General features: G+C 46.9%; 2 protein-coding genes across 2 annotated transcripts in view; one reads left to right on the top strand and one right to left on the bottom strand.

The window, feature by feature from the left end:
* Window positions 1-2,337: 2,337 nt before the first annotated feature.
* Window positions 2,338-6,552, bottom strand: LOC306797483 (uncharacterized protein; the record flags this gene model as incomplete). The annotated part of the gene is made up of 5 exons (XM_079296848.1): window positions 6,413-6,552; window positions 5,062-5,232; window positions 4,544-4,800; window positions 4,064-4,375; window positions 2,338-3,324 (listed from the first exon to the last, which is right to left on the bottom strand). The coding sequence occupies exons 2-5, from the start codon at window positions 5,207-5,209 to the stop codon at window positions 2,338-2,340; spliced, it is 1,704 nt and encodes a 567-aa protein (XP_079152974.1). The 5' UTR covers window positions 5,210-5,232; window positions 6,413-6,552.
* A 9,254-nt stretch (window positions 6,553-15,806) lies between these two features.
* Window positions 15,807-19,492, top strand: part of xirp2a (xin actin binding repeat containing 2a) — a 34,656-nt gene continuing 30,970 nt past the window's right edge. Inside the window, exon 1 of the mRNA XM_079296361.1 lies at window positions 15,807-16,037. Coding sequence (XP_079152487.1) covers window positions 15,825-16,037 — 213 coding nt within the window. The 5' untranslated portion in view covers window positions 15,807-15,824. The remainder of the gene's footprint in view (window positions 16,038-19,492) is intronic.

The following is a 19,492-nucleotide window of genomic DNA, read 5'->3' as shown; positions in this document are numbered from 1 at the left end:
TATACATGAATAGGCCGGCCAATGAGGTGAGAACACAACAGCTTCCAAAGACAGCGTTGTTAACTCTGCAGCGCTCTCTAGAGGCGACAAGCTGCAACAAACTGGTGGGGGGGGGGGGGTATACACATGAGAATGGGACAGCAGGGGGACAGAGAACCAGAGGGCCACAGGTGTGACGTCGCTGAAGCCGGACTTGCGTGAGCGGAGGAAAAGACACAATCTAAATCGTGTTGTGTTCGCTGACAGAGGACAGATGTGGCGAGACAAACCCCATGTCACAGCTCGTCCTGAGACAGTAATCAACCGCTTCACTGACGTCAGAGGGGAAAAGATGGTTTAACCCCTTCATGCTGGAGGACGTCAGTGGCAAGCAACACGAGGTCGATCATTAGGCAACAGATGCCATCTGCTGGCAGAGAGATGGAATACTCTGGGTGTGAGGGTTTGTTTTTATGGGTAAAAAAAAGTGCAGATGGCTGTTACAACGTTTTTTTATTTTTATTCACACTCATGGCAATGTACAGTTGCTTTAAAAATAACATGAAATAGTTTTCAGTATTGAGAGACAACGTTACTTTGACACAAGCCTTAACTTATCTGAAAATGTGTTCACGTGACTGTAAAATGATAAACAACATGCACAGACAAACACGTCCTCAGGCGGATTATATGAAGCGGAACTGTCTACAGGAGGTCATGATTTGGCATTATATGTTTATTCCAAGTGGGATACTTTGTTGGCAGATGTCATGTTGGCAGCATTTCTACATGTTGAGATTCGTTTGATTTACATATGAGCAGGTTGAAACTGCAAACTTAGCTGAAGGCTAATCGCTCACAATGGCGACGCTAACGTGTTGATGCTAACGGGCGCTAGCTATTTTAACTTTGCGTTCAACATTTGCTATTTAGCACTGAACACAAAGCTCAGCGTTGGAGGTATAGAGCTCTGCATGGAAGTCAACATCGCAACGGTCTCCTCGACAAGAAGCCAAATGGATTTTTACTTTGGGTTTTGGAATCCTGCAGAAAATAAGATCTGTGGCGAGCACAAGTTTATGTTACTCGCATGTTTTGTTCTTCGCAAATGAACGCCAGTGTTATGATTTGTTATGATATTTCGTATTAAAATCTCTGAAGCTTTTGTTCACCACAGACCAAAGCAAAAACCCATTCTAAAGAGCCATAGACTTCGAGACGGGTACCGGAAAGTGCTAAAATGCTAACTCATGTCATGGTCATGAAATAAAGTATTGGACAAAGTGAAATATTGACCGTATGGCAAGTTAAACTTATGTTACAGATTTTTTGCAACTGTGTAAGCACAATATTGCATTTATTCAGTGTCAAGTCATATCTCTGTCCACCTGATAAATGTCCACGCTCCTTTTAGCAAGTCGCCAACAATTCCTGAGGGAAGTATCGGTCTCTTTAGCTGCTAAATGCTCCACTATGATAACCAGCTAGCTTGCTAACGTCAGTGCTGACTGTCTTCCGGTGGAAGCACGGGGTAGTGTACAGAGGGTTATTCAGAGCTTTAGGCTAACGGCTAACTGTGAGCCGTGAGAGTGACCCGAAAACCAAAACAATGACCCGAAAGACGCTAAAATGGTCCGTGGAGAGATAATTGTTTATGGGTTCTCACGAGTTACTCCTTTCACAAATAGTCATGTGATCCATCAATAAGATGAAAATATTTAATGCTGCTTTACGGGATGGCCAACGTTATTAAAATGTCTTCTGTCTGAACCAAAAGAGACGCCGCTAGGGAGGCTAACATGTGCGCACGAAACGGAACAAGAACAGATTTCTGTGATGCTAGGAACTCGTATAAATGCCAGTGTTTTGCCAGGGACATCGTTTATCATTTTACAGTTTGTGTCGAAACATCTGAGGTAAACTGAACACATGCTATACAGACAGGCATTTAAGAACCATGAGCAGCAACGATGAGACTCCAGCGACGTGAAAAACAGTGAAAGAATACGAGCACCTCGAAATCTTGATTCGTCATAGATGCCAGTCACAACCAGGAAACATGCTGTAATGATCAAAGACTCCGGAAGAGGGCATAAATGATGCTCCATAGAGTTACAAGCACCGTACAGAAACACTGTTTTATTTTATATTTTATTCAACCGACAATCTTAGAAAGGGGACAAATTGAGTTCAAATCAGATGGAGCTCTTTCAGCCTTCGGTTGCAAAGTCTGCATGACTCATTCCCTTTTTATCAAGAATAAATCAAACTGATGGTTGAAGGGCGCAATTCTTGACTCAAGATGTTCCAAACATGAGCCGATCCCGCTCCAAAGCGCTTCAATCAGGTGCTGCCTGATTACGACGTGTCTGTGATTTGATCGCCTTGCTTCTGCAGTCCAGGTTGCTCCTTGACCAGCGCCATCACTTCCTCCGCGGACCCAGCCACAACCTCAGTGTGTGAGTCATGGCGGTCCGGATTGTTCGAGCGCTGCTTTTGGTCACCAGCAGGGGCGGCGCGGGTGTCTACGCGCGAGCAAGGTTGGGGCGCCTGGGACTCAACGGGGCCGGTGAACTGGCAGGGAGCGCTCGGCCGCTCTGTTTGGAGGCGGAGTTTCGGGTTTATTTCAGACTCCAACGCGGTCTCTACTGTGGGGAGTGTGGGGGCCACGGGGTCCATCTGATGATGCTGCATGGAGGGAGTGTTGTGGAAGGGGTTACCGAGGCTCATGTTGGAGTAACTCAGCACGGAGGGAAGTGGAACAGAGTAGGGCGGAGGCCTCGTTCCGTGCGACGAGGAATCCCAATCTTCCTCGTCGTCGTCTTCCTCCTCCCCCTCATCGTCCTCCTCGTCCTCCTCGTCCTCTTCTTCCTCCTCCTCGTCCTCGGGGTCGGTTGTTCCCAAGCTGTGCGTGCTGCAGTCCGACAGCCCGCTGCAAACGCTGCTGTCGTCCTCATAGGCCTCGTCGTCGTCCTCTTCCTCCTCCTCCTCTTCGTCTAGATGTGAAGACGCGTCGCCTGTGTTCCTGTTCTGGAGGTGCATGATGGGAATGTGCGGCGTGCCACTCATCAATGGGAACTGCAGGTTTGGCTGCTGCTGCTGCTGCTGCTGGACCAAGGAGGAGTCGCCATGGTAACCGTTGCCATTGGTTACGAGCTGCTGCTCCGGCTGCTGCTGCTGATGATGATGATGCTGCTGCTGCTCCTCGCGGTTCTTTTCCAGCTCCAGCTTCATAATGGTGTGCAGGAAGTGGGTGCGCACCCGGACCGGGTTGAACTCCAGGCGTCCCGTGTCGTTGCTGCAGCCGTCTTTGGTGCAGCCGCAAGGGAAGGACATGCGGTCCACCTGGGGACAGACAGACAGACAGACAGACGCACCAGTGTAGAGCAGCAGTGACAGAAAAGGTGAATTCTGCTGCCAATCAAAACTGGTCATGCTCGTTGAGGTACTGCAGAGTCCACTGCGGATGCTGTATGCATATAATTACACACCTTAATGCAGTAGAACTTCAGTTAACTCAAATTTAATTGATTTCCATGGTTCCTGTTCAATTATGGGGTTACTTTATTCTCAAGGCTCATCATTATTTGGTTATGCAAATCCTCCCAAACCCTGAAAATATGCATATTCCCTAAAACAAGGCTGCTTCTCTGACTCTGCATGAGCATTATTTTTAAAACATTTTTAAACAATACCAGGTTTTCAGAAGTGAAGTGTTGTGCATAGAAGATGTCAGAGGGGGGGGGGGGCACTACAGGACAAGATAAATGTTAGAGAGCACTAATTACTGTATTCTTAAAAAGCTTTAAAGATTAATTGAATTTTGAATAGACCAGACTTTTTGCGTGAAGAAATGCAGCATAATGAAAAAAAAAGTTAAACGTGCATTGGGCTACTTTTGGTAATTATGTTCCCCAAAAAGAACACGCGTTGTAAATAACCAAGGACTAATTAAACTATTAATAAATAAGGATATATACAGAGAGAGATACAGTATTTATGCTGCTTTCAGTTTGACTTATCTGGAAACTTCTACTGCATAGTTCGACATGAACAGCACTTTAGTATTATAGATGGGCCTCACCACAGTTCCATTTACCTGGCACTTAATGCCGGCCAGGCTGCAAGCACAGGTCTCCGGGTCGCATACCCCCCGGCAGCGGCACCCACACTCCTCCCGGGACACGCGGAGGGCACGCAGCTCGTGCTTCTCCTCCACGTCGAGGCGTCGGACCCCCGAGGCGCGCAGCAGGGACCGGCGCCTCCTGGTAGTCAGGGGCTGGAGGAAGAAGTAATCGTCCACCTCCGTGTTGTCCACATCCAGGTCGTCTTCGGAGATGTCATCCAGCGTCAGGGTATCCGCCTCCACGGATGGCACGGTGCCATTCTTAGTCAGCTGGAGGACAGAAAAAAGTAAGTTTGGACCATACGTGTACGCCCACACATGCATACATACATTTAGACCCTCAGGGTGATTGGAAACATTGAGAATGTATAGAATCGATGCCCTCGCTTCCTGAAAGACACATTGAATAAATGAGGCTTTACGAGTCGTCCCACTGACGTTGAGTTTGATGGCGTTGAGTTTCTCCTCTTTGAGGTGATCCCTCAACATACTCCGGTGGCTCCGTTTCTGCTCCGTGGCGAACTCCCTGAGGGTGAAGCGCTTCACCCCGCTGTGACGCGGTGACATCCCCAAGCTGCTGCCGCCCTGCGTGGGCACGCTGGTGAAACCCTGCCGGCGGTTGAAGTAGTAGACCGTCACGCTCTCGAAGTGCACGTTGCGGCCCCGCAGTCGCTTCGACTGCTGCTGGAGGGTAGCTGAGACAGACGGGTGGAAACATGCATCAGAAAACACAACAACGGGGTCTTTTGCTGTTAAATAGGTGAGCGTCGTCAGCGTAGAGCTTGACTTGAATGTGAAATCTGTATATTTCTTCTTATTCTGCCCAATTTTGAATAATTTCTCCCTCTCTATGTCCCGGTTAAAATGCTGTTTTTCGTGTTTCCGGTGCTTCCCGCTGTCCCAAAACATTACCAGCTGGAGGCGCTGACAGAAGCAGTGCGGGAATGTGATCTTACAGTCCAGCAGCCCCGAGGGGACGGGGTGGTTGAGACTATCGCTGCTGTTGCCGCTGTCGCTGCAGGAAACCTCGTCATCGGAGCCCTGCAGGGTCAGGTAAGGGGGCGGGCCCTCCTCCAGCTTCCTCTTCAGGATCCCACTCATCATGTGGCCCCTCTCACTGGTCGCACCTGCACAGAGGACAAGGGGGATTCATTTACTCCACATTAGCACCTTATTTATTCGGTCCTCTGCCATTTGAATCAAGACATTCCGCTGTCGGCTCATGCGGCCCTTTTCCTCCTGAACAATAAAATAATAAAAGTAAAATCATTTTGTAGAGCATTTTCACATATTTTATACGTGTGGCCACAAAAGTGCACGTGGGACTAATTCAGAAAGAAAAACCAAAAAATAATTCTTATAAATCAAACATGTTTTTGACAGTGTCCCGAAGTACTCCTTTCCTCTGTTGTGTATTGAACTCTCAAAGCACTGACGCCAAGCAATCGGCTGAAAGGAGGTGAAATTACCAGTGAAGTATTTCAATTAGATGTTTTTGTACTGATGTGCGCAAAGTCAAACGTAAGAAAGTTTTCAAAAGAACTACAGGTACTCTGATGAGCTCAGTCAACAGACTTTGCCAAACTTTGTGAGGCTTGAAAAGTAAAGAAGTCAAATGAAGTGTCGCGCTCATTCAGCTTTTCATTCACTGATATTTCGTATCGGTCTCTGTTTGTGGGAAATTGAAAGAGAGGCGACACTTCTGATAAGAGGTGATTTGCACACCTGGTAAGCCCTCTGCACTTTGTTGATATGAAGTTATAATTTGTAAAAACTCTTGGGCTGACTGCTTGGACTGGTAGAGGATTACATCATATGCAGCAGAGCTGAACGCTGGGCCGAGCTTCTCCTCTCTGACGGGCTTTGTCTCCTTCCTCTGACTGCTATACAAGTATGCCATCCTCATCCTCAACACTCGTGTTTTCCTCCTTCTTTTTCATAACTGGTTCCCTTTCGTGTTACTCTCGATCCAAACAGTAGTCAGGACTGAACACAATGTAACATCTCTGTGTTTGATGGCACAGAGGGTGTTGCAGTTTTTTTTACTTGGATCCAGGAGAGTTTCCTGTGTTGCCCATGCCTCTTTACACGCCTTTCCTCGTGCACGCCTCCCACCCCCCCATGCCCCCCATCCCGAACAGCCGACAGGGGAATTCTCATTGACAAATGTAGATCGGCATCACCCGGTAACGTGACGAGGTGTCTGCGCTGCTGCATGCAACAAAAGCAGACCGATAACGAGTCTCTCTCTGTGTGTCTGAAGCTGATCCCGGTCTCTCTCTGTGAGTGTGTCTGACCGCCACTGACCTGTTTCCTCGGCGTGCCTTTTTTGGTTTCCAGGAAGTCCTCGACTCTCTCCTCCGCATCACACAGTGGCTTCACCAGCAGCCAAACATCCCCATGTGTCGCGATGATGCAGTGAGCGCTGCCATGATGCCTGCTTTCTCTCTCTCTCTCCCCTCTCTCTCTCTTCCCAGCAGCCTCTGGCACTATTGTGCAACACTGAACACCTCTGCCTCTGTCACTACCTTATGCGTTCTCCCTGTGCACCCTCATCCTATGCTCACACTGTCAAGTCTGATTCTCTCCCCCCCCCCCTCCCGCACCACCTCGCTCTCTCTCTCTCTCGCTCTCTCTCTTTCTCTCTTTATTTATTTTTTTTCCCCTCACAAAGACTTGTTAGCTCGACGCTGCTGCCGGCTGGAGCGCTGGAGCTTGGCTGAGGTGAAGCAAGCCCTTCAAGATGGGGTGGGGGTGGAAAAGTGTGGATTCTGCTGTGTGAAACACCCTCTTGTCCACAGTAGAATTATTGACATAAATATATAAGCAATATTTCCCACAGTTACAACATAGTCATCTGAGGGGGATATACCGGTAGTTTTTTTCTTTTAGTTTCCATAAAGCTCATTTTAAATTTAAATTGATTGCAGGGATGGAAAGATAAAAAACAAATAGTTTTGTTGCCTAAACCTAAATCAGTCATTTAGTTGTTTCAACTTAAACCAATAGTTTTGTTGCCTAGGTGTCTGTCAGTACATCTACGATACATAATATATGTTATGTTTACTAAAACATTGACATTGAAATCAATTTAATACATTCATTTACAATTTCCCCCACGTGATTCAAATGATTTAAGATGTGCTGAACCTCACCAAACGCCATTAATTCTGCAAGAGTCAAAAGATGAGATGGCACTTTTTGTGCTACTCTGCTAACGTTAGCTTTATTTTCATTCTGAACCAATTACCAACACGTCACTTCATCAGAATGGATATTGTTAGGCATGCATGCAGACAGACGTCAGTTAAAAAACACAATTCACCGCCCGAATGCTCACTGTTTGAATTCTTAGCTCAAAGACGCACGCGTGCAACTGCAAAGTGTCAGTGTACACTGTACACTGTGTTCAACAGAGATTCAGCCGACACGTGTTCTTTCACAGCAGCACTCGCCGGATCAACGGAGTCATTAACCCATCGATCAGTCAATTAACTCGATTTACAAACGGATGAGGTTCCAGTCGTCCTCAGCTCGACTGAACAATGTTTCTTCCGGATTCAATTTGTTTTTGACTCATCACAAAGTCGAATGAACGTCTGTGGGAGTACGGAGGACGTTGGGGTGCATCGGTGTCCCACTGTCGGACATTTTGAGTCCTTTACGGACACTTTTCCGTAAGTCCGCATTCCTGCAGACATTGTCTCAGGGACTTACCCACAATTCATAGCAATGTGGCGTTAAACACGGGGTTTCCAGTGGAAAGATCCAAATTCCAGATCCAAATCAGTCACGAAACAACTGGAACACTTGTTATTTTATACATGGAGCTTTGGAAGATTACTATGAATATAAATTATGCGACCAACCGCCCCGCCCCCACCCACGAGCCCCTAAACATTGTTGCTATAGCAATAGCTAGACCCTGAATGTTCCACCTAACCATTATCGACGAGCTCGGCTGAAAAATATCAGATATTCATGATACGCCTGGTTGTTATGGCCTATTGTGCTCATCAGAGAAGAGTCTGAAACCCGTCTGTCTGCAGGGAGGAGCTTCATTTATCAGTCAAATGATCATTAAAAAGTACCGAAGCTGTCGGGGTGAAAGCCACTCGAGCGTGGAGCAAAGTGCCCTTGACCATGAGGGCAAAATCCACAGCACCACATGAATCAAGTGTTTGGTAAATGTCAACGCAACACACGACTGCAGCGCTTTCAGAAGTCAGCATTGTTGAAAACTGAGAAACTAGGAAGCGAAACGAAAAGTTACTGCACAAAAAGCTCGATGACGAAAACTGAATCATTAGTTTTTTGTGTGTGTTTATCGTTATTGTCAATAACTAACAGCTGACCTTCACTTGCTGTTCGGGAAGGGCTTTTTTTGGGAGGGGGGGGGGTGCTTTGCTCTGAATTGCCTTGTTTTCTCCTGGCAAGGATGGAGTGGCAATGTGCTGGAGAGACAGGCTGATCCTTCCAATCAGCTTCCATGGCAACGGGCCACGAGTGGGAGGGAGAGTGTGTGTGTGTGTGTGGGGGGGGGGGGGGTGATGAGGAGGAGGAGGAGGAGGAGGAGGCAGCTAGAGGGGTTGTGGGGAGGTGGGGGCTGGGATGTGGCAGCTTCTAACGCTGGAGCATGAGGGGGAAAGCTGGAACAGGTCTGCTTTTTCACAGCGCGAGGGAGAACACGGTGGAAATTTGAACAATGGGGCTGAAAGTTAGGCATGAAAACCACCGTCTGTCAGGCGCGTGGTTATGTTTGGACCGCGTCATTATATTTATTATAGGACACATCAAATGTCCTCATTATTTCGAGATGAAAGAACATGTGTAAATAACCCCGCTGATGGCTGTTCTCTGCTATTAACACCCTTTCAAAGGTGCTGATGCAGCTCTTAAGGTTGTTAGAGGACGCTGCATGCATCTGGACATGCGACGGTGGATTGTTAAGACTCCACATCTCCACACACAGAATAAATAATGAACTGACAACAAAAAGTGACAACTTTCTTACAACGTTCCATGATGTATTCCTGCACAGATCCTTAAAACGTCAAAGTACACAGGCCTCATCAGAAAAGTATCGTGTGCTTAAACGACACAATTCAGTCAGTTTGGACTTTTAATATTATTACTGTCGACTGTTCCACAGTCCAAATGTGTCCCACTTTATTTCCTGTGTGTGTGTGTGAGAGACATCGGCTGACAGGAAGTAAACATGGACCCAAGCTGTTGCCTAGTGATGCAGTTCTGTTGAAATGGTCAGACGACAGAACTTGTTGTGGTTGACCAATTATTTGATGATTGACACGTATCGCAGCCTTCATAAGCAAGGGATTGAAAAGAGTCACGCAGGAGAAAGAGGAGACGCTGTGTTGGATCTCATGAATATTGCAAAGTGCATCACAGGAAGAAGCGTCGCATTTTAATATCGTACCAGTTATGACGTCATAATTCATAATGAGTTTTACACACATGCCACAAAGTGTGGTCTGTAGAAGTGCACATACAGGTGGCCATAGGGCCCTGTGGTGTGATGTGTATGTCATACGCCTTGTTTTGTAGCCTAAATGTGTTCTTCAATTGAATAGCTCGATAACATCACCACAAGCTCGCTGTGGTGTCTGAACATATATCCTGCTGGAATAGCACGCGTATTGTTTTGCAAGAGAACTGGAATGAAGTGATTCTGGCAGCAATTACTGTAATTCACCACGGTGTCAACAGCCAGCGGGGCTCTTGGTCGGTGACTCCATCCTTTCACTGGAAGTTTCCGCCTCAGCGTGAGTCACGAGCTCGTCGTTAATTCCCAGCCCCGTTCTGCAGCCTGCTGGGGTGTAATTGTTTCCCCAGGGACCCAGATAAATGGCTCAGCCGTCTAACTGCTCCGTGACCCACAGACCCGTGTGTGTGTGTGTGTGTGTGTGTGTGTGAGAGAGAGACAAAGGGATGGGTCGAGGGAGTTTCTTCACCTCAGGGGAACAAACACATGGTCTGAATGACATCATTTCTGCTGCAGGTATTTCCATTTTGACCAAAAACAGCCATTTGTTTACAGCCGGCATAACACAGTTCAAATGACAGATACAGGACTCAACATGGAAATAAAGATTTCTCAACACGCCGCGCAGTCCTCACAAGAACGATGGCAGCGAGAGGCAAGTTGCTGCCAACGCGTTTCTTCTTGGGAGTCATAAACGTCGCTTTATTTGAAATGAAAATCCATTTCCTCTTCCAAGTACCCAAAGCAGATGACTTGCTTGGCGAGTGTGTTTTCCCACCTGTATCCCTCGCTGAGACCTTGTGCCACTCGTGTTATTCCATTCTGCTGTAATTAACGCGTGAAGGATTCGTTGGCATCACTTGGGGAACACTTTGGATGTAAAAGCAGACAAAGCTTTACAAAGGAGGATGTTTGTAAGCATACATGCAACATTTATTAGCGTGGATGTTTTGGTGTAGTTTATTTCGAGGATTTCGACACGCAGTAGAAAAGCACAGGCGTAAATATCACGTTTAATGATGAATAAATATGATTTAGCTGCTCAGTCTCAGGTCCTGGTACATTCTGGCTCACCATCCTACGGTCATGGATTATTGGGCCGCTTGAAAAGAACAGATCCATGCGGCTGAATGAAAGTGTCCGACTCTAAAGCGCTCATAGCTCCTGATTTCATTTGTAATGTTTTGTTACAACACTAATGAGCTCCAGTGCTGCTGTCCGTCAGAAATGTCTTAATAATTACACAGGAACCTGCTGTTCTATTCACAAACCAGCTCCAATGGAACATCCTGAGAGAATGACGTCACCTTCACTTTATAATTCCACGGTGTGTTTCCGGGGAGTGAACACCAGATGGCAGACTTGGCACAGACAGCAGACTACTGGTATTAATGTCCTAACAGCCACATATAACAGCATTCTGTCTTTAAATATTACCTTTACTGTGCACAATGTATCGGGCAGTAAAACCTTCAATGGAAGAAGAATTTCCATCATTTATTTTCTATTTAGCTTGAGACCAACAAGAGCCAATACAGAGACCCCCAAAGGTGCCAAACCGTTCTTGGGAAACCAAGAAAATCCAAAAAAGCCGATTTATACTGGACTTTGTAGATTGAATGGGTTATTTTCTCCACAAAACCACCGTAAATGAGATTTTTCAAGCGGGTGAACCCGGTGCCAAAGACCCGTGCAAGCCTTTAATTTCTCAACCGAGCATCTCGCTTTCCAACACACAACAGCTCCGTCTTTGACCAGGTTTCTTACCCCCCCCCCCCCCCCCTTTAAACCAGAGGGTATACTGCTGCAGCCAGCTGTGATGAATGTGAAGAAGTTGAGTTGAGTTTTTTTCCGACTCAGACGAGGGAGGAGGAGGTCAGGGGAGCAGATGGCATCCCCGTCGGTCTGCTCTGTTTAAAGAACACCGCAGGCGAAGCCCCAAGTCAAACAAGCCAAGTACCCGACCCGGGATGATCTCACAGCTTCCACTCTCGCCTTCCATCCCGAAGCCATGAAGATTGAATCCTTCTCTGGGCTCCGAATCGCTGCACAGCGCACTGTAACACACTCTCGGGGCTTTTCCTGGAATTAACTGATTTGTTTTGAGAAGTCCCACAAACGTGAGCATTAAAGTGGTTACTTAGTATAAGATGAACTCACACATTGACAATTAAGGGATGAGCTCCAGCTTTTAACACAGAATGAACACAGTATATTTGCATGTCTTTACCACGGCTGCACCTTAAGACACCTGTGCGTGCAATGTAGTCCGTCTCAGGTGACCTGTTGTGTTCCAATGAAGGCGAGGCATAGGAAGTGAACCGCCAGTGACCGGAGTCGTGTAGCTGTCATCTGATCCCGCTGACTGCTCGCTCTCCCAGTGCGTCTAAAGGGAGTATCATGTGTACAGTGGGAAGCGCATAAGGGTAAATTCCCGTGGGAGGTAAGCTCAGTCGCCCCGGAGGTGTACACACAGTGATTTAGTCGAACCATGATTCATGCTGATATTTGATTGTTTTTCAGATATGGCCTAATTGATCCGTTTATTAGCCTGTGACCCCCGTTACATGAGCCATGGTCCTCTTGAACATCATAAACGCTAAACACTGCTTACAAAACTGCCTTTGGTGATGTACTTGGTTGATAGTCCATTTTCTGTGCTGACTTCTTCTGATTCCTCTGGATAACTGGGGTCAGAGTTCAACAACCATACAAATCAAACGGGGAGGGTGGAGATATCAACCGTCGACACACTTCTGTGAGGGCTGCTGAAAGGTTGAAGTCGAGGAGGTGGGCTGGGGACAGATGATTACGCCAATAAAGCAAATTGCAGCTCCTCACAGTAAACCTCGCAAGAATGTCTGTGGGGAGATATTTCATTTAAGATGAGATAATAACGAGACACGTTACTGATCCCTGCTGAAACGTGAGGTCACTGAAGCATCAGGGTGAAGACAAAACAAATAGAGTATAATACCCCAACAAAGGAAATCATTAACCATTCAAATACTCAACAAAGAGACGATGAAATACTTGTTTAACAATGACGGGGTGCTGTCATTCATTCAGTCAAAGTGGGACTGCTGAGCAATGGCTCCTTTTCACCTCAGGGTTAATACAGGTGTTAATTAATAACAATAAATATGGTCTTGTTCCATTTAGGGCCTGCTGTGTGCACACTGGGAAGGCTGCGATGCCCTAAATGGAATGGGACCTCCCTTAATGAGCTCCACCTGCGTTTGCCCTCCTGTGACGCGTCACAATGGCTGCTGTGAGAACACACAGGTGTGTTTCCGTCCTGCTTTACTCCTGCGGTACAATCACAGAGATATTGCTAATACTGCACAGGAGAGTCAGAGAGTCAGCAGCATTGCTCACTGCACAGCGACTGAGCTGGAGTTAGCGACGTTCACATTTCGCTATGGCTAACGTGTTAGCAGTTAGCAGACATGGAGCAACGTTAGCGTTAACTTGGAGTCCTGTGTCTGGTCACCTGAGAAACGTAAGTCGAATACTTAGTTGGAGCTTGCTAAATGCACCGCTTTGTGTACTAGCTAGCTGCTAGCAAGTTTTATGAGCCACCAAATCAATAAAAATGAGCTAAAAGATGCTAAAAGGTCTCCGTAGTGCTGAGAGGACTTGAACCAGTGTATATAAAGACAGTTTAGTGTAGTTTTTATGAAAGTTATGGTTTATTGCTCAAAATGGGCAACTTCTTGAAGAGTGTAACAATGTAATTATACGACTTCCAAAGGACTACTTGTCATGTTTGGCTGAATCTGAGTTTGGCGGAATCTGAGCGTATGAATAATGTGCGGTGGGCTGCTACAGATTTTCTCGCACTTCTTTCTACATCAGGACGTTGAAATGGTGATTTTTATTTTTTATTATATTTTCCAGACTTTTGGGACCTTTGGCTCTGTAAGTAGATGCCACGTTTAACTGTGTTCAGTGGAGTTATTTAGTGGCAGCAGCTTGTGCACTTCTTTCTGACCGCGTAGACAAAATAAAATAAGAGCTTCCATCTTATCTCATCCACGGGATCATACTTCAGTCTGTCCTCTAAATAAACTATCTGGAGTCCTTGGCCAGGAATGCAACATGGGAGCCAACACGGAGCCTGCAAAATGTTTTATTTAATGGGAGCAGACGGTGTTTGTTACCCCGGTGGATCTTCACCAGATAGTCACTCTGAAGCTCCACTCGGGCAGAAAGATTGTCTTGTTGGATGAAAGGAAATCTACTGTGTGTCGGGAGCTATTACATTTGTTCTCACATTGAATTCCACTCAGGCCCGCACTTAAAAACAACACGGCGTGTCTGCTTTGACTATGCTTTTATACGAGTAAGTGCTGTAAAGTGAGCGGCCTCTATGGACACTGGATCCAGCTGAAAGTGACACACTACCTTTGGTCCTCTCTGAATAATGTATCTGCCACTGGTGTAATTGGAGTGACGCTGTGTACTATCGGATGCATGTATGGTGACCGTTCATTCATTAGGATTGGATTATCTGGACTCCTTTCTCTGTATCGATGTTTCCACCATGGCTCTGACTGTTTCAGGCGTGTCGCTCTGCTCGTCTTTGTCTCCACCGATCCTGTAACTAAGCTGTCAATCTCCCATGGCTTCCGCCGGCAGCCCCTCTTATCCCCGCTCCATCTTTTGACCCCTGCCCTCTCTTTTTTCCCCCTCGGCTAATACAACAGGGCGGGGGGAACATCTTCACCGCAGCTAACAAAGCTCTATTTCCTCCAATGTAGTGAGGATCTCTCTTTAAACACGACCGGATGAGAGGAGGTGGCGTGTGAGTCACAGAGGAAGCCGAGTTAACCTGTTAATTACCTTGTTCTTGCCAGGCGAGAGTGCAGGAACACACTCCCTAGGAAGCGTCGGTGTAGCTCGTGCAAAATGAACAATACATCCGCCATCATGGTGCAGGCCGGCGGGGTTGGCGGTTATGGGCCTTCCTTGATTTGTTCAGGAATAATGAGCTTTCCTACGCCCGCCCTATGGGTGTTACAGGGAGGATGGGTGAGGCAAAGAGCTGTTAATCTGTTTCCTGAAAGCCTGCAGATGTTCATTTATGACCAGTTGGTCAAACGGTAAAGCAGATTTCATTGTTGTCAGCTTTTAATCCTGTTGTTTTGTCCATGCTGGCGTTGCTTGCTCACATTTTGGGGATTCCACAGTCCAAGTGTGTGAAAGATAATTGCATTTATTTCCCTTGGGATTGCTCTTTCTTTTCTTTTGAGCTTATTAAAAGGCAATATGTAGAAAGGACTTAAAGTGGTAATCCTCCCCTTCGTCACAAACGGGGCTTACACATTCAATGACTGTGACCAAATACAAAAATGACCATAAAGCACCGTTATTACACCAAATGAGGAATATTTGACATGCAGTGTTGGGCCGAAGTACTTCACTCTAATCTCTGACTCGTCACATATTGCTCCTTTAAAAGTAATTGCATTGCTTAACCAATTAGCAGGAACACTTAATTAGTTCCGTTGCTCGCTCCAAACACCCAACAAGTCGCTTCAGTCGTTTAAGGCAGACTTTATTTCAACCACTTTATATCCCGTTTGGTGGTTTAACGTATAATAATAATAATAATGCATCGTGTTTCATTCGTGAACATGTATTTTGTGCTTTTAATCTGTAACGTTACCAATAATTATAGTGAAAAGTACAATGTTTCTCAGTTGTATGGAGGAGTGTGAAATACAAGCACGCCTTAGAGCTTCAGAGAACAAAGTGTGAAGCTTAACCTCAGAGTATCAGTAAAACGTCTCCCTCTCTCCTCTCTCTGGCAGACGCCTCCTCTCCTTTGCCGTCACTCCTCTCGGCCTGCTCCGACAACTTCTATCTCAATTTGCTTTTTCCGAGCCCACATGTGAGCTTAGGCTGCTGTGTAAGCATGAGTGATTACAGGGCAGGGGAGAGACGAGAGAAGCTTTCCCTGTGAACTTTTCTTTTCTCCTCCTCTTTTCCTCCAGCCACTCGGCGTGCCTGCACAACCCAGAGAGCCTCCAGAGGAGCAGCTCCTGCATCTCCATCTCCATTCCTCACCCTCTCACAACTCCCTCGGTCTCTCCCTCGCTTCCTCGGCCGCCTTGCGAATCACCTCGCACAATAGACTTCCTCTCCGAGCAGCAGCCCGAAGGGGAGAAGGCTGGAGGTGGGGTGAAGGGGATATACTGTGTCCCTACAACAATGGAAATTCAATCAGGAAATGGAGAGGAGGAGGTGACGAGCGCAGTGTCGGCGACCTCGGGCTCGGTTTCCCGTCGTCCCTCCGGGCCGCAGGTAGAGACGCCAGACGATCCGGTGCTCAGAGAGGACCTGCAGGCGAAGAGGATTGAGAGGTTTGACATCCCACTGGATAACCTGAAGAGGATGTTTGAGAAGCCTGCTGCGGCCAACACGGTACGGCAACTTTTATTTTGTTATAAAATACATTTTTTTCCGTGCCTCAGGGAAAAAGTGATCTGTGAAACTGTACACGACATAGATTTCACTGTTGTGAGCTGCACTGTTCTTCTTCATGTAATGACCATATTGGTTGACCCTACTGTGGAAAGACACAACAGGACGTTAGGGTTATCTTTACATCTGCTTCGATACGATTCACTCGCTGGTAATTTGGGTTTTTTCCGTCATTTAGTTGACTCTGCTGAAATAAAACCTGCTTCCAGCATGCGTGTCTGCCAGAGAGGAGGGCGGCCTTCTCTTCTCTCGCTCCTGCTTTGTTTTTCCGTCTCAGCTGGCTTCTCTGAGAGGAAAGTCGAAGTCTGTTGGAAGTGAAGCGGGTCATTATGAGAGAACCTCCCGTTTACCAAATGTCTGACGAGAGTCTAAAGGGCCCAGCTGACCTACTTTGTGCTCCTAATGCGGTCGGACATCAAATCGAACCCCTCGAAATGCTCCAAGGACCACGAGCTCAGTGGTGGTGCAGAGAAACCTCTCGCGTCGTCGTATCCGAAATCTGCAACAGCCAATGCATTGTGGGGAATGTGGTTGTGGCACAGATGTGCACTGCCTGCATCTGTGCAGTGCCTCTGGACTGCTGATATTCGACGACCTATTTTTGGGGGGCTTTATGGTGAAGCAGGATTTTAAAAATAGTCCTGTAATTGGCATGTCGGCTGCTGCCGGAAGCGGCGCGAAGCTTCTCCGTCAGGCCAGAGACTACAGACGCCACATCTGGCTCCGGAGGAGCACTTTACAGATGACTGCGCTTAATGATCCACATCTCTAAAGTCGGACAAAGATGGCATCGTTCAAGGGTTCCTTCTGTGCTGCAGTCCAGCCGTGAAGGCAAACCTTATTCCTGTTTGGTCTGCTGTGGTGGGAGCCATAACAGTCCCGAGAGATAAGACCTCCACTTTGCTTTTATTATGGCTGTTTCACATTCCAGTATCTCGTTGACCGTTAGGAGACTTTTATCAGCCTTTTGACAAACAAAATGTCACTGAGCTTCAGTGTTATCGGTCTCTCTTTCTTTAAAGGAGCAATATGCGACGTTGAGAACATCAATAGAGCAGCAAACGGCTGTTATCTGTGTAAAGATATAGTGGAGTAATGTGGACCTGAGGCCAGAATGAAGTCTCTCTCTGTGTGTGTGTGTGTGTGTGTGTGTGTGTGTGTGTGTGTGTGTGTGTGTGTGTGTGTGTGTGTGTGTGTGTGTGTGTGTGTGTGTGTGTGTGTGTGTGTGTTAGAGCCGATAACGCCGTCTCAACCAACGTTGACATTGGGCTTCACACGGGACCTGAATAGCGGTCTACTGGGTGAAAGTCTTGTTTGTTGACCCGTCGGTACATCCACCCCGACCTCCTCCCGACACCTGACTTAGATGAGAAACATATTTGTGATCATTTTTCGCCGACCAGGCTGCAGCTCCACAGAGTGTTTTATCTCTGAAAACACCACCAGCTTGGCACCAGACATCAGCCAGGCACGGTTAGTGTTACTCGCTAGTTAGTAACTAGTTACGAGCTGAACAAAGTGAGCCAGGTATCTTTAAAATACCATGAGCTCAATCAGTTGTTTCCACCTTGTTTCTGCTGCCCCCATGTGGCCAACAAGTCGCCCTTTATACCCGGCATGAATTACCTTCATATCATCCTTTCAGGAAACTGACACGTGGAACAAATCACTTCTTGTTTACACATAACAGCTGGTCAACTTGCATTTGTTTTCTTCGAGCTTCCAGGGGAGAGAACATCATATATTTATATTCTCTTTTTTTTTTTTTGGATACATATCAAGCTGTCCAGCTGGTCCAAATGGCAGCCGGTCACATGCTGGCATTGGAACACGTGTAGCGTCTTGGCATTGTGTCGTGAGTGCTTGTATGTTCCTATCTAAGAGCCTGTGGTCGATGTTAATGGAGCGCTCGGGCAGCGTTCCCAGACTCCCAGATGAGGACCAGAGCTCTGCAGCCGGCTGGTTATAAAACACGACCTTGCCTCCAACTCGTCTGTAAGGCTGAGCTTAATATTTGATGATGCGCTGTATTTTTCTCCCCGTGCCCCATTTCGTTTATTTAAACGGCGCGATGTCATTGGACAGCACAGCCATAACAATGACTGATGGATTCCCCGGTGGCCGCTCAGCTGTGGCCACAAAAAAGAAAGCGGATCCTCTGCGGGGCAGAGAGGACAGTGCGAGCGCAGATGTGTCCTGATGCAGGTTTATCGCCAGCAAAGAGCGTGGCGTTCTCTTCTTCGATCCTCGAGGGACACTGGCTTGTGTTTACAACATCTGTCTGACCTTCTGGTCATGGCTGTGCACACACAGTGATGCATGCATGAGACAGATGAGGTGCTACAGTGTCGTATCATGCCGGGGGGGGGGGGGGGGGGGGATTCTCAAAAACACGTGCACAAAAATAGGCCACACTTCAAGAATGTTGCACTTTAGAAAGCTTTCCATTATCCTGACGACTCATTATAACGTCAGGGCGTGCATTCTTAGTGATGTAACCTAAATGTTGCTGATGTTTGTGATGGCCGCTGTTGGCCAGTGGGTGGCAGTGGAGCACCTGTGAGACCGACGCTGTTGAAAACAGCCTCTTTTAAACCAAAGGCTTTGAGGAGGAGGATCAACCTGGTGCTCTTCATCAGGTGTTTATCAGAGTGAGACGATGACTAATCACCTGCTGGTAAGTGGAGTTCACTCCCGATGCCTGAAGGTGCCTCAAACCGCCTCTCCTCGTGTGTCTGAGGCAGTCGGATTATCAAGGTTTGCATAATTGGTGGAATATCTAATTCTGACGTGTTTGGTACTTGAAAATGATTTCATACTCTGCGGTAAAGCCAGTCACACCTTGCTAACAGGATGACATGGTTAAGTAGGGAGAGGGGAACTTATGTTGGTGGTGAGGCGTCTGCATAGATTCAGACACGGTGGCACTAGAGGTCTGGAATGTTGCCTTGGTTTATTTTCACAACTCTCATCGTCACTGTCACGAACTCGCTCTGGTGTTTTTCCATGCCTCAGTCTCAATGGACTGAAGAGAAACCGTCTTTGTAACCCTATTTTCTGTCCTTTTTCTCCTTTTTGTCCGGTTAAAAGAAGATGGATTAAGCGGTTTATGTCATTGGTTTTTATAGCTTTTTTTAAAGTCACCTTCCTCCATTTTTGTGAGCAGAGGGTGTGAATTTTGTCACGTTGCCATGTTAAAATAAAATCCCACTTAAATGTGTGATGTTGAAAGATGAGTGACACGACCCTGCGGTTAATTGTGAACCGTTTCCCCCAAAAGACAAACGAACAAATCGGTCAATATTCACCACCGTCCCTAAACGCACTTCATTAAACGTTAAATCAACTAAAAGCCGTAATGTGGCTGCGAGAAATTGATCCAGACTTGATGAGGA

This window comes from Melanostigma gelatinosum, assembly GCF_949748355.1.
Source record: "Melanostigma gelatinosum genome assembly, chromosome: 24".
Lineage (NCBI taxonomy): Eukaryota > Metazoa > Chordata > Actinopteri > Perciformes > Zoarcidae > Melanostigma > Melanostigma gelatinosum.
This window is presented reverse-complemented; position numbering and strand designations above follow the sequence as displayed.